The sequence below is a fragment of the Rhinatrema bivittatum genome, chromosome 2, assembly GCF_901001135.1.
Source record: "Rhinatrema bivittatum chromosome 2, aRhiBiv1.1, whole genome shotgun sequence".
Classification (NCBI taxonomy): domain Eukaryota; kingdom Metazoa; phylum Chordata; class Amphibia; order Gymnophiona; family Rhinatrematidae; genus Rhinatrema; species Rhinatrema bivittatum.
In genome coordinates, this window is record NC_042616.1 from 679,784,295 (window position 1) to 679,798,645 (window position 14,351).

Genomic DNA, 14,351 nt, shown 5'->3' on the forward strand with positions numbered 1-14,351 from the left:
GCAAGTCTTGCCTCACATCTGCTTCACTTTTTTGAAGGAGTTAATAAACATGTGGATAAAGGTGAACCGGTAGATGTATACTTGGATTTTCAGAAGGCGTTTGACAAAGTTCCTCATGAGAGGCTTCTAGGAAAAGCAAAAAGTCATGGGATAGGTGGTGATGTCCTTTCGTGGATTGCAAACTGGCTTAAAGACAGGAAACAGAGTAGGATTAAGTGGACAATTTTCTCAGTGGAAGGGAGTGGGCAGTGGAGTGCCTCAGGGATCTGTATTGGGACCCTTACTTTTCAATATATTTATAAATGATCTGGAAAGAAATACGACGAGTGAGATAATCAAATTTGCAGATGATACAAAATTGTTCAGAGTGGTTAAATCGCAAGCAGATTGTGATAAATTGCAGGAAGACCTTGTAAGACTGGAAAATTGGGCATTGACATGGCAGATGAAATTTAATGTGGATAAGTGCAAGATGATGCATATAGGGAAAAATAACCCATGCTATAGTTCCACAATGTTAGGTTCCATATTAGGTGCTACAACCCAAGAAAGAGATCTAGGCGTCATAGTGGATAACACATTGAAATCATTGGTTCAGTGTGCTGCGGCAGTCAAAAAAGCAAACAGAATGTTGGGAATTATTAGAAAGGGAATGGTGAATAAAACGGAAAATATCATAATGCCTCTGTATCGCTCCATGGTGAGACCGCACCTTGAATACTGTGTACAATTCTGGTCGCTGCATCTCAAAAAAGATATAATTGCGATGGAGAAGGTACAGAGAAGGGCTACCAAAATAAGGGGAATGGAACAGCTCCCCTATGAGGAAAGACTAAAGAGGTTAGGACTGTTCAGCTTGGAGAAGAGACGACTGAGGGGGGATATGATAGAGGTGTTTAAAATCATGAGAGGTCTAGAACGGGTAGATGTGAATCGGTTATTTACTCTTTCGGATAAAAGAAAGACTAGGGGGCACTCCATGAAGTTAGTATGTTGCACATTGAAAACTAATCATAGAAAGTTCTTTTTTACTCAACGCACAATTAAACTCTGGAATTTGTTGCCAGAGGATGTGGTTAGTGCAATTAGTATAGCTGTGTTTAAAAAAGGATTGGATAAGTTCTTGGAGGAGAAGTCCATTACCTGCTATTAATTAAGTTGACTTAGAAAATAGCCACTGCTATTACTAGCAACGGTAACATGGAATAGACTTAGTTTTTGTGTACTTGCCAGGTTTTATGGCCTGGATTGGCCACTGTTGGAAACAGGATGCTGGGCTTGATGGACCCTTGGTCTGACCCAGTGTGGCATGTTCTTATGTTCTTAACCTTCAAAGTTATGTATATTTATCTTCCTAACCTTAGCATTTAAGTTACTATGTTACAATGTAAAATAAGCAGACTCTGCATTATTTGTGTTCAGTTACATGTAAATCTATGTGATATCTAGATCGAATGTCAGTATATAAAAATTAACAAATAAAAACAAAAGTGAGTTTTCACAATGAAAAGTTTGTAACTTATGTCAGCTTGATAAATTGATTTTTGTATATGGTACATTTTTTATTTGTAAGTTTAAATATTCAAAAACAATTTGAATGTTTTTCATTAAAATTGATTTTTTTTTGTGCATTGTCAATGTGTGAATCTTTATGCACAATTATGCAAATTTGACTTATAATTGCCACAAACTTTTGAAAAATCTGCAATACAATTTGCTAACTCTTGCTGCCGACTCTTGAAAAATCTGCCACAGGAAACCAGGAGGCTCTCCATATAATCACTGTTATGAATAAGGCATGATCATACTTACATTTAGAACTGTTTAAGGATTGCACAGAGTGATCTGAACATAATTTTAGAGATGTCTGAAAAAGATTAGGGTAACAGTGAAAATACTTAGAATGATACTGCTAAATGAAGCTGAAGTTTTTTTCCTATCTTCACAATTACTACTATTGTCTCCATTTATATAGTCAAACTGCCCCAGAGTATCTAAAGGAGATGAAGCACTGGACATTGACAAATACAAACTTTTGAACATGTATGGGATAGTAGGTGCTTGAACACTCTTTCAAAATAAAATACTGATTGATGCAGAAATGAAGTAACATTGGTGCTCTTGTTCTACCAGTAAGCAAAGAGGCCTTCTGAGACATTCACTTCCCTGCATTCTTTTAATTGGTCTTGTACCATGGCAGAGGCAGAAGATGCTTATCCATTTGCAATTGCAGCAGTCTTCAAGGTTTTGTAAACTGACCTAAATATTCTTATAGCCTGCATCAAAATGCAGTGCTTATTTATGTTGAGATAAAGTAGACTTTTAGACTTTGTTGCAGCACTAGATATAGGAGAAGCACCATATCAGACCAGTGTTTTAGATTGGGATATGAGACTGAAGCTACATCAACCTCGTTTTCTGATGTGTTAATCGACTTGGATACAGGTAAAGATGTTTTGTTGGTGCTGTTGGACCTTAAATTCAGTATTTAGTAGACTAAATCTTGATGTGCTTTTATCATGGTTGTGGGGACTTGATGTTATCAGAAGAGGCATTGGAATGGTTCTAGTTTTTTTTTTGTTTTTTTATTATTAACAAATGGCAAGTAGTTGTGCTGGGCAATTTAAAATCTAACCCAAGGCCAGTGCTACAGGGAATTCCCCACGAGTTTATTATTTCCCCAATGTTCAATTTATTTCTTAGATCATTGGAGAAATTGATACAGCAGTTCAGGTTCAAGTATTCATTGTGCTAATGACATTCAAGAGCTTTGAGCTGGATTTATCAAATTGCTGTAAATATCTCATGCTGTAGAAAAAGGAACATGTTTTATGTTATCGCAAACGTGCTATGTTAGTGCTTCGCATAGGTGTTACTGCAAAGTGCGTTAATTTTTCGCACGTTGCGGTAATACCTATGTGAAGTGCTTTTTCTAGCTACAAAATACTCATTTCACCACTGGGGGGGAAAGAGAGAATCTACAAGACCCTGGTAGTAGTAAGCTATTTATATCTCTAGAGGCCCATCCAGTAACTCGAAGTGAGGTTTAGGTAGTAGTGTAGGGGTTAGGGGCCACTTTTACATGCAGAGTGAGATGTTCGAACAGAACGGTACACTCTTGTGAAGATTTGATGACCTTTGGCGTGAGGAAATTCACACACAGATGAGATTTGTACAGTGTTAACTCACCCTGTCTTGATGGACTCTCTACCTGGGTAACATCAAGCTAGGTTATACAAACCTCATCTTTGTGTGAGTTTCCTCATTCCGAATGACATCAAATCTTCACAAGAGTGTACTGTTCTATTCATACATCTCATTTTGCATGTAAAAGTGGCCCCTAACCCCCCTAAACCACTACCTAAACCTCACCTCGCGTTACTAGCTGGGCCTCTTATAGTAGCATAAATAGCTGCTTACTATGATGCCACCTCAGAGGTTCGCTCTCTCGCTCTCCCCCGCCCCCTCTCCTCTGTCCCTCTCCCAGCCTAAAAATGCCCAAAACGGAATTTGCGAAAAAATCACGAATTGCATTATGGGCATAACACACAACATCGCACAGCTTAACGCAATTGAAAAAGGTGTAGTTATTTTTGGCATTAAAACTGTATAATATTGTGTGTGCCCACTTTTTCAGAAATTCCACCCAATCCCTCCCCTTTTAAAAATTTGCATCGCGCCATGCGTTATAGTGCTTATCGCGTACATTAAGGCGTTTTTCGCATTCGAAAACGCCATAACACAATTTGAAAAATTACCCAATTTATTTGCTCTTGGGGAATAAGTGAGCCGAAGCATTGAAAAATTTGGGTGAATGGTATGCAACGATAAATGAATGATATAAAGTCTGGTTAAAATTAAATACAGCTAAAACAGAGATATTACATGTGGAAAAGTCTGGCTCTTTAGAGCTGGATGCTGTGCAATTATCAAAGAAGATGATTGACACTGGAAAAAAAAAATAAAAAAAAAAAAATTCTGAATTTGGGATTCCAAATAGTAAATGGACAGTGATTCCACAAATTCAGGCTCAGGTGCAGGATACCTTAAAAAGGCACTTAAGTAGGTGCAAATTTTAAAGGCTTGCATAATCAATGTACTTGATTACAGCTGGTTGCAGTTCTGTGTCTTTTCATCACTTATGATGAATTTTGATTTCTGAACATTTTACCTCCCACCCCCTTCAAGTTTTGCTCCACATATGTTACACCCTAGAACTGCCGGCAGCACATTTTCGTGCTAGTGAATATTTCTCTTTCCGCTCATCCTGATTCATCTTGTAAGGTGTTTTGATTTCTGTCTGCACTCTGACAATTGTGATGGTGATTCCCTAAATCTGTGCAATTTCCTTCCATCCCCCAACCCCCCCCCCCCCCCCCCCCCACACACACACACACACCGGCTATGAAGTTGCATCATCCTCAGCGTGTCTTAGCTTGCCAACCGTATTGTTATTATTCCCCTTTGTTTGTTTTCTCAACAAGTCCAAAAACAAAAAAACTTTACACATGACACTTCCAAACTCCATTTGAATATACCATCGTATATCAAGATATTTCATCAAGGAGGAAATAGACTTCAAAACTTCTATGCAAGTTCTATATACAGGCATGTTGATGGGTAAATCAGTCATTGGCCTTAAAAAAAAAAACAAAAACAACTTTTATTCAAAACTTTGAATAATTTTCTTCTTTTTACTCTTTTTTTCCTCTTTTGATATATTAAAAAAAATTTTCTTAGGCAGTAAAACTTCACGAGCTGTCTATAGTAGAACCGGCTGGCCCAATATAGTGATGCTTTGATATCAATGTCTAAATAAGCATTGGGCATTTAGGATTGTTGACAGCGTTTTCCAGCTCTGAGCAACTTAAGGGGGTCGTTTTCCTACCGTATCGCACGCGTGCAATAGCTAATAAGGGGTGGAGTCGGGGTGATGTCGGCACCGGAAGAGGAGGAGTCGGGGCAGACGCTGCGAAGACTTCGCTGGTGGCGATAAGGTAAGCCACATTATCGCCACCAGTAGCACTCCCAATAGCACCACCTTTCACGGTACTGAGCGGATGATGATTTGCTAGTCATTATTGCCGGCAGTAGCTCTGGAAATAACACCATTTTCCCATCAGCGGTACAGGGGCAATAGTGTACACCATGGCTGCAACCACAGCAGGCGAAAATCCACCACCACAATGCGGCCAGGTGCACACTCCTCCCCCCCCCCCCCCCCCGCTTCTTTTCTGGCAAATAAGTTAAATTTGGTCTTTCCAATTTACTTACTGATATAGAGCCAAACGTTCTGCTTGGTCACTGGTTTTCCTTTCATGTCTGAGAAATCTATAATGTCCTTATAGTGCCATTGGTTTTTTGATGATGAAGATGAGAAAGCAGCCTTCAAAGAAACCCAGTTGATTTATTGTGATGTAATTTTTAGTCTGCCCTGTTCAATTATCCACATATTGGTGGTTATAATTCTCTAGTAGCAAATATTTTGTAGATGTTACTTGCTTCAGCTATATAACAGACATTAGTCTAAAGTTGTCTTCATAGCTATGACTTAACAGTTAAAACAAAGACTTTCTTTGTTGCTCATTTGAAGCCTAAATGGTTTACCTTTCAATCTGCTGCCACTTTTGATATCATTTTGCTCTTTTGAACATGCTGGCACAAACTCTTGCTGATATATTATATGTTTATATACAAGATGTGATAGGTGTTGATGGCACATTGAGTCAGACTAGCCACTTACCCCTTTATTGCTGCTGTACTCTCACAGGATAATAGAAGAGCAAAAAATAGAAGCAACTCATTCTGGACTTGGTCTTTTTGGCACACTTGTCTCAATGAGAGAATGCCAATGCCACCTTACTTACTAGTATATGTTCCCCTAAATGCTGTTGTATCCCATTGGTATATAACAAATAAAAAAAAAAAAATCTCTGGACCTGGGACTGTCTCACTGTAGACATGCTGCAGCATGTGCTTCACTGGTGTTTGTTTTATTTGCTATTACACTGGAAGGAATTTATTCAAATCCAAAAAAATCAAATTGCTGAGTCCTTCCTTACTGAGACTGACTCATAACCCTATCTCACCTTATGAACTGTGGATGCAGTTAATAGTAGTCAGCTTAACTTTAACCACTGATTTCACTTCTATAGCAGTTGCTTCTGCTGCTACAACCTTCTACCCATTACCAGACAGCTACATTTCTGAAACAAATTAGAAAAATAAAAAAATCACTGTTCTATCTAGACTGTACAACCTTTTTCACTGCCTCTCTTCTTTCTCTTTCTATTCTTTTTCTGATTTTGTTTCCAGAAGTGCTTTAATTAATATTTTAGGCCTCTTTCCGTATCACTTTTGCCCTTTTCACAATTTTCAGCCTGCTGCCTGTTCTTTCCCCCAACTTCCAAATAGTTTTTCAGTATAACATTCTCTAGTAAGAGCTGCTTTAAGATGACAGAGGAGTTCAGGCTGAGCATATTCAAAACAAACAAGGCTGCAGGAACTACAAGAAGTTATTTCCAATGGGATTTCATTGTAAAATGGAACCAGAAATTCTCAGGCAGGGGCTTGTGATTCATGAATTGAATTTCAGGTGAACCACATCTTCTGGATCATGTCTGGATTTGATCCACTAAAGCTAATAGTTGAAGAGGGTTCAAGTTTCATTATATTAAATGAACAATTCTTTAATTTTAAGTAGCATCTTGTTTAAATATTTGTAATATTTTATAATTTAGTAAGCTGGCATTTTCATTATGAATAAATCTTTATGTATTTTAATAGTAAAATGGACAAATTAGGCCCACCACTTCGAACCGGAAGAGATTTGCAAAGATTATATGACTGTGATAGAAAAACAGATTATACCTTCAAAGGACCAAATGAATTGTTACCCCTTAAGAAGTAAGTACTCTAGTAACTTACTATGGTTTCTTTTCATATGTGATCTTTAGAAAGGTTTAGATTATAATTTTATAGGCTTTTAGAGAGTGATTTGCAAAGGCATTCAATGGCAAAAAGGTGCTTTCTCAGAGGGCAAGCAGGATGTAGTAGTCTCACAGGTAGGTGATGTCATCCAACAGAGCCAGTCCAGTGAAGATTACAGTGAAATTTCTAGAAGCTTTTGGTATGCTCTACCGAACACGTGTGTGCTATCCCGTGTCATAGACATTAGATAGGGGCCTTCAGTTTTTTCCATGGAGCCTAATGGTCGCATTTTTTTTTCCTTTTCCTTCAATTTATATACTAATCACGGGGGTCTCATTATTCACCTTATACTCTTCTAGGTAGATTTTCCTGAATCAGGCTACATTTCATTGTATCATCCATTGTGTGTACTGGTATCAGTGCATCAAGCAGTATTGGTTGGATTTTTTTTGTAAAATTGAATCATTTAATTTTGCCTCATTAAATTTTGGGTTAATTCCCAAGAAAAAGAAGAGGACCTGCAGCTTCAACAAGTACTCTCTGTTCAGATGTATCCTGTCTATCCTTATCTATCACAGATCCCCATATAAATGTGCTGTGCCTGAGGAATGACCATGAGCTGAGGCGTGTTCCACATGCAGGAAGATGACTCCTGGAGGAGGACATCCCTGCCTGGAGGTCATGGAGGAACTCTTATGGAAAAGTAAGTCTGACTCATCAGAATCAGTAGGCCCAGGAGTTGCACTGGATGCTGACAGTTCATCATCGAAGAAGAATCATCCTTTCTCAACATCGAGCATCCACAGAGGCAAAGGAGATGGACCAAAGTCTAGCTCTCCCCATCCGATGAAAACAAAGGATTCCGCTTTATCTGTACCAGTATTGAGAAGCTAAGAAGCATCATCATTTGTCATCTGTCATGCTAGGAATAGGGACCTAAATCCCCAAAACTTCCCTGCAAGGAGGGAAGCTCACCCTCCCATACATCTTGAGATTCATAAATTTCTAAGGGCTTGGATGCCAGCCACCAGTCTTTCTCAAGTAACCCAGGAAGATGTGTGACCACTTCTCCTCTTCCTCATGCTGTATTGATATCGTCAATTTTTGCGAAGTTGTTGAATCAATGCAGCATCTTATCACCGATACACATGCCAGTGTATCATCATCGATAGTCTTGCAAATGAAGGTCCAGTCACTGTTTAAGTCTCTCATACCATCTAGAGGAAGGTCTGCAATTAAGTTCCCTGAAGAGGCATCAGCATCAAGAATCACCATCCTAGTGTCAATTTCTATGTGTATCTGTGCACAGAAGCTTCCCCAAGGCGTAGAAGTTCATCAGTGTCCAGACACCCACAAACGAGGTGTACCTTCTCTGAGGCCTTGTCTTCTAGCTAGATGCAAACTCAGACTAAATTACCAATTGATGATTCTGGCTCAGTCTGAATACTGCTAGGAGGGTATGCCTATGAATCTGAGGACAACTCTGATAAGGAGTCATCGAGTCTCCCCTCATGGTAGAAACCATTCCCTTTGATTTACAGAAGGAGGAAGAGTCCAGGCCAAAAATGTTTGTTTGCCATCCTCCAATTTGTGGAACCCCCAAAGGAAATTGTGGCAGTGACTATTCATGAGATCCTGTGAGGGACACACATGACACTGTCACCAGTGGATAAGAAAGCAGATGCAATATATTATATCCAGAAAGTTCCCAGATTCAAGAAGCAGCAACTGCTCATCAGTCAGTTGTAGTCTGATCCACTCAGGATTCTTGTACCGTTGATCTTATTGAGAGGAGAATCTATTAGGGTGCTATGCTGAGTGCTCCAAGAAGGTGTTATCCTTATCCCCATCAACAGCAAGGATCTAGCTCTCATCCCAAACAGCATAGGGCCCAAATGGCACAGCAAGTATCCCAGCCAAAACCTGAGATGGGGTTTGGATTGCATCCAAGAGATAACCAAGATCTCATATTTGTGCCAGGGTACTTTCCTGTCAGGGGAAGGCTAAGGTTTTACATAAACTTGTAGGCACCTCAAACAATGGGGTTCTCAGCATAATCAGAAAAAAGTGCAGATTATTACTTTGGGAAATCCTGCCACATTGCCCCTAGAGAAGCTCTTGTCTTCTCAACACCAAAAATGACTGCAGAGGGAACTTTTCTCCCTCTTAGAGGCCAATGCAGTCAAATCTGGACTCTGTGCCAATGGCACTTTCTCAGAGCAGATCCAAAGGAAACAGTGGCTCTTCTCTTGCTGGTGGGACCTGGCCTCCTTGCCAGGGATGTTATTCCATGTACCTCCTGGGTCTAAATGGAATACATCTGAGGGTATTAAGGGAATTTGGAGAACTTCTGGCAGCTCCGCTGGATGACCTTTTCAGTGCTTCTTTAGAGTCTGAAGTTGTTCCAGAAGACTAGAGACAGGTGGAGGTGGTTTCAAAAGTGGAAGTGAGGGAAGGCTGCAAACTACAGGATGGTTAATCTGACCTGTGTGGTGAACAAATTAATGGAATTGCTGCTAAAACAAAGGATTGTGCAGTTTCTGGAACCAAGTGGACTACATCAGGGTTCCCCAAACTGTAGCCCACAGGCTGGACTCGGCCCGTCATGCTTGTCCTTTCTATGGCCAGATTTGGTTCACAGAGGAAGACTTTTTTTTTTAATGTGCCGCAGCAAAAAGGCTGGCAGGGTTACCCTTGTCTTGTCAGTGAGAGAAGACCTGGCAGGACCTGCTGTGAGAGAGAGAGAGAGAGCGAGCTACTGGCAGTGAGGCCAGGCCTCTAGTGAGAGAAGAGCCAGTGCCTGCCGCAGAACCCTCCCCCCCCCCCCCCACATGAGAGACACTACTGGCAAGGAGGCCAGGCCCTGCCAGCAAGAGAAGAGCCACTACTTCCTTTGGATCTGCTCTGAGAGAGTGCCATTGGTAGAGTCCAGGTACCAGCAGCAAGAGAAAACCTGCTGCTATCGCTGGACCACCCCTCACCATGAGAGATTGCCTCTGGCAGAGAGGTGAGAGAAGTCAGTTGGACAGCCAGGTGAGGAAGCGAGGAGAAGAGTGAGTGGATGAAGATTGGGGTGAGTGGTGCATGTGGGGATGAGTGAACGATTGAGTGAATGAAGGAGAGGAGGTGAGAGGGAATTAAGGTATGAATGAGAGGGATAAGATAGGAAAGGGAGTGGAGGAGGGGGGTAAAAGGATAGGGTCAAGGTAGGGGGTGCAACACACACACTTGCTACCTCATGAGGCAGATACAAGAGTAGATGAAGACGGGGGAGCAGTGTTCACAGAGTTGTGGCAGGGTTGACAACTTCTAAGAAACCTAGAAATATTACTGGCACTCTATCTGCCATAGCCCAGGAACCCTGTCCCCTTCCTTTGTCAGTATTTCAAATCATCCAAAGGGCCAGAAGTGCGCCCCCTCCCCCATGCCCAGCAAACTCCAAGGAGGATTGCCCACCCCTCAGCCTTCTTGATGGTTTTAAATGTCCTGTGTGATCATAACCTTGAAAAGTTTGGGGACACCTGGATTACTCAATCCAAGGCAGCATGGTTTTATCAAAGGTAGGTTTTGTCAGACAAATCTGATCAATTTTTTTGATTGGGTGACCAGAGAGTTGGATTAAGGGAGAGCACTAGATGTAGCGTACTTGTATTTCATTAAGGCCTTTGACACAGTTCTGCAGAGGTAACTTATAAATAGATTGTGTCCTTGGTATGGGCCCTAAAATGACTGAATGGGCTAGAAATTGGTTGAGGGTAGTGGTAAATGGAGTTTACTCCAGTGAGAGGTGCATTACTAGTGGTGTGCCACAGGGATCTTTTTTTGATCCGGTTCTTTTCAACATTTTCATGAACTATATTACAGAAGGATTATTTGGAAAGGTTTCTATTTTTGCATATGATACCAAAATCTGTAACAGGGTGGTAGGCAGCCAGGAAAGTGTGAAAAACATGAGAAGGGATTTAGTGAAATTTGAGGAATGGTCTATTTATTTATTTGTTTTGTTGCACTTGATTACACACATCGTTTCAGCTCAGAATGAGTTAACAATGGACACATTAACCAAAGGGTGATCTATATTTACAGATAAATTACAATTACAAATTTAACCATTATAACTTAACTCTCTCAATCTAATCCACTAATTCATTTCAGACCCCATCATCCCTCCCGCCATCAACCTAATTCAACCCCAATCCTAGCCCACCTCCCCTTAAAATGCTATACTAAAAATAACTGTTCTCATTTTCTGCAACACATGCTTTACCATCAGCTAAGAATCAAATACTTTACTCAGTTCCTCTCCTGTCTATGAAACTTCAAATGCTTTTACAAAGAGCCATTATTTAAACTTCTTGCAAAAAGTTAAATAAATTCAGCTCGTAATTTAGCAGCACATTACCCGAGAACCTATGTGCACTAACTGCGTGCACAATTTTCTTTTAAAAAATAAATAAATAAAAGAGAACTCTGAAGACATTTTTGTTTAAAAATGTATGGTGAAAAGTCATTAGAAAATAAGTCCGAGTTTGCTGCAGTTATCCCAAATTATATAGCAGTTGTAATTGTGCAGAAGGGGCATTGTATGCATTGTCTATATATATATATATATATATGTATTTATTTTACAAATTTGTAACCTGCTAAACCACAGACCTTAGCAGGTAATAAGAATTACATACATATTAAAAATCTTTGTAAATAAATAAATAAAACACAATAAGTTATGAACAGTACCAAAACTAATGCAATGCCTAGACTAAACAAAATTAAACAAACATTAAAATTTTAAACACAACAGCAGAAAATTGCTAGTCATCAATGATAGTAAGGCATACTGTTTTTATTTCCTAATGCTGTGTTTTTCATTTTTTTAATTTTTATTCAGTTCTGTTATTTTTATTGTTAAATTTTATGAAAGTTACTCATGGGATTCACCATGATCGTTTGAAATGTGCAGAAATATAAATGCTATGAAATAAATTGAATTCCACAATCAAAATAACTGATTACATTTGCAGCTGACACAAAATTACTTAGAGTTAAATCATAAGCAGATTTTTTATTAAATTGCAGGAGGACCTTTGAGACTGGAAGACTAGGCATCCAAATGGCAGATGAAATTTAATGTGGACAAGTACAAAGTGATATATGTAGGGAAAAGTAACCCACGTTGTACTTACACAATTTTGTTCCATATTAGGAGGTACCACCCAGGAAAAAGATCTGGGCATCATAGTGGACAGTCATTGACATCTGTTCAGTATGCTGCAGGGTCAATAAAGCAAATAGAATTTTAGGAATTATTAGGAAAGGAAGGGTGAATAAAACTGAGAATGTCATAGTACCTGTGTGTATCACTCCATGGTGAAACCACACCTTGAGTACTGTGTGCAGTTCTGGTCCCTGCATCTCCAGAAAAATTTACTTGTTTGTTTGTTTATTTATTTATTTATTTATTTAACATTTCTTTTATACCGATATCCGTTCGCACATCGTATCGGTTCACAGTGAACAAAAAACCATTGGGCAGTGCCCGTACATATAACATATAACAGATAACATAATATAATATGATGAACTAGGCAACATATAAATAAATTTTTGGGAGGAGCCCTTACATATAACAGGCATCAATGGGTAGATGCTATGGAATATAACTATAACTATATACATGAAAGTGCAAAGTACAAAATCATCAGACATAAAGGCGTTCATACCAAGATATCAGTATAACATTCATAGGGGGGTTTTATGTAATAGGGGGTGAGATGGAGTAGGCTTGCTGAAAGAGCCATGTTTTAAGTTTCTTTTTGAAAGTGGGGGTATAGGTCTCTATGCGGATATCATGGGGCAGTGAGTTCCATATGGTGGGGCCGGCAAGAGAAAAGGCTCTGTTAATAGTGGAGGAGAGTTTAAAAGATTTAATAGATTGGGCACGGAGTGTTCCTTGGAGAGCTGGGCGTGTAGGTCTCTTGGAGGTACGAGGTAAGAGGGGGGGGTTAAGCCAGTTGAGGTTGGAATTTACTAGACTCTTATGTATGATCGAGAGTGTTTTATAAAGAATTCGTGACTGTATAGGGAGCCAGTGTAGTTCAATAAGTGTGGGGGTGATGTGATCTCTTTTCTTTGTGTTTGACAATATCCGAGCGGCGGCATTTTGTAGGAGTTGAAGTGGCTTAGTGTGTGTTGCAGGAATGCCAAGTAAGAGCGCATTACAATAGTCAATCTTCGATAAAATAATAGCTTGGAGGACTGTACGGAAATCATTGAAGTGTAGTAGGGGTCTGAGTTTCTTTATTGTTTGGAGTTTAAAATAGCAGTCTTTTATGATGGATTTGATGAATGGTTTAAATGAGAGGTGATTATCAATAATAACTCCTAAGTTGCGAGTGTGCGATGGGAAGTTGGTAGCTGAGTAAGCAGGAGGGATGTCTGGGATCGGTTGCCTATTAGATATGATTAATTGCTCAGTCTTGTTGGAATTAAGAGCTAGGTGCATGTCCTTTAGGAGTTGGTTGATAGAGGAAAGATAGGATTCCCAGCTGTGTAAAGCAGTTTGGATGGTGTCAGAGAAAGGGAAGATGATTTGCACATCGTCAGCATAAATAAAATGCTTGATGTGCATGTTAGTGAGAAGCGTGGTAAGGGGAAGCATGTATATATTAAATAGTGTGGATGAGAGTGAGGAACCTTGGGGTACACCTTGGGGAAGACTGATGGGATCAGATTCATTGTTGTCCATTGTGACAGTGAAAGTGCGATTTTGGAGATAAGATTGAATCCAGTCAATGGCCTTGCCAGTGATCCCAATATTTCTGAGTATGTTGAGTAGGACATCGTGATTGACTGTGTCAAACGCAGCCGAGATGTCAAGTAATGCAATAAGGTAGGAGGATCCGGAGTCGGTTCCTTTGATAAGGGTATCGTGCAGGGAGAGGAGCAATGTTTCAGTACTTAAATGCTTCCTGAAACCATATTGGGTAGGAGGGAGGATGTTGTTCTGTTCAAGGTGATCGGACAGGCGTGAGTTCACCAGCTTCTCAAGAACTTTAGCTAGGAGGGGTAGGTTGGACACCGGTCTGTAATCAGAAAGGGTGGTGGGGTCAAGGTTGGATTTTTTGAGTAGCGGTTTAACACTAGCTTGTTTCAGAAAATTCGGGACAAAGCCATGCTCTAGGGAACAGTTGAGAATATTTGAAATGGGTTTGGCGATTTCATTGTGTATAGATAGTAGGAGTTTAGAGGGAATAGTTTCAGAGGGATGTGTTGATGGTTTCATTTTCTTAAGTATGTTCTCTACTTCTAGGGAAGATGAGGACTCAAACGAGGAAAGGCAGACTGGAGAGTTGATATTGGGAAGACAGATGTTGAGGTTGTTGTGCGAGAACTGTGCCGTGATGGATGATACCTTGTTTTTA

The 14,351-nt window shown here is 39.9% G+C and overlaps 1 protein-coding gene across 5 annotated transcripts in view; it reads left to right on the forward strand.

Annotated features, from left to right (window-relative positions):
* Positions 1–14,351, forward strand: part of ZC2HC1A (zinc finger C2HC-type containing 1A) — a 223,613-nt gene that overhangs the window by 166,800 nt on the left and 42,462 nt on the right. For 2 of the 5 annotated variants that reach the window (XM_029591512.1, XM_029591511.1), the window contains exon 8: positions 6,787–6,906. The exons of the other annotated variants lie outside the window; for them this stretch is intronic. In XM_029591512.1, coding sequence (XP_029447372.1) covers positions 6,787–6,906 — 120 coding nt within the window. The remainder of the gene's footprint in view (positions 1–6,786; positions 6,907–14,351) is intronic. 5 annotated transcript variants of the gene reach the window in all.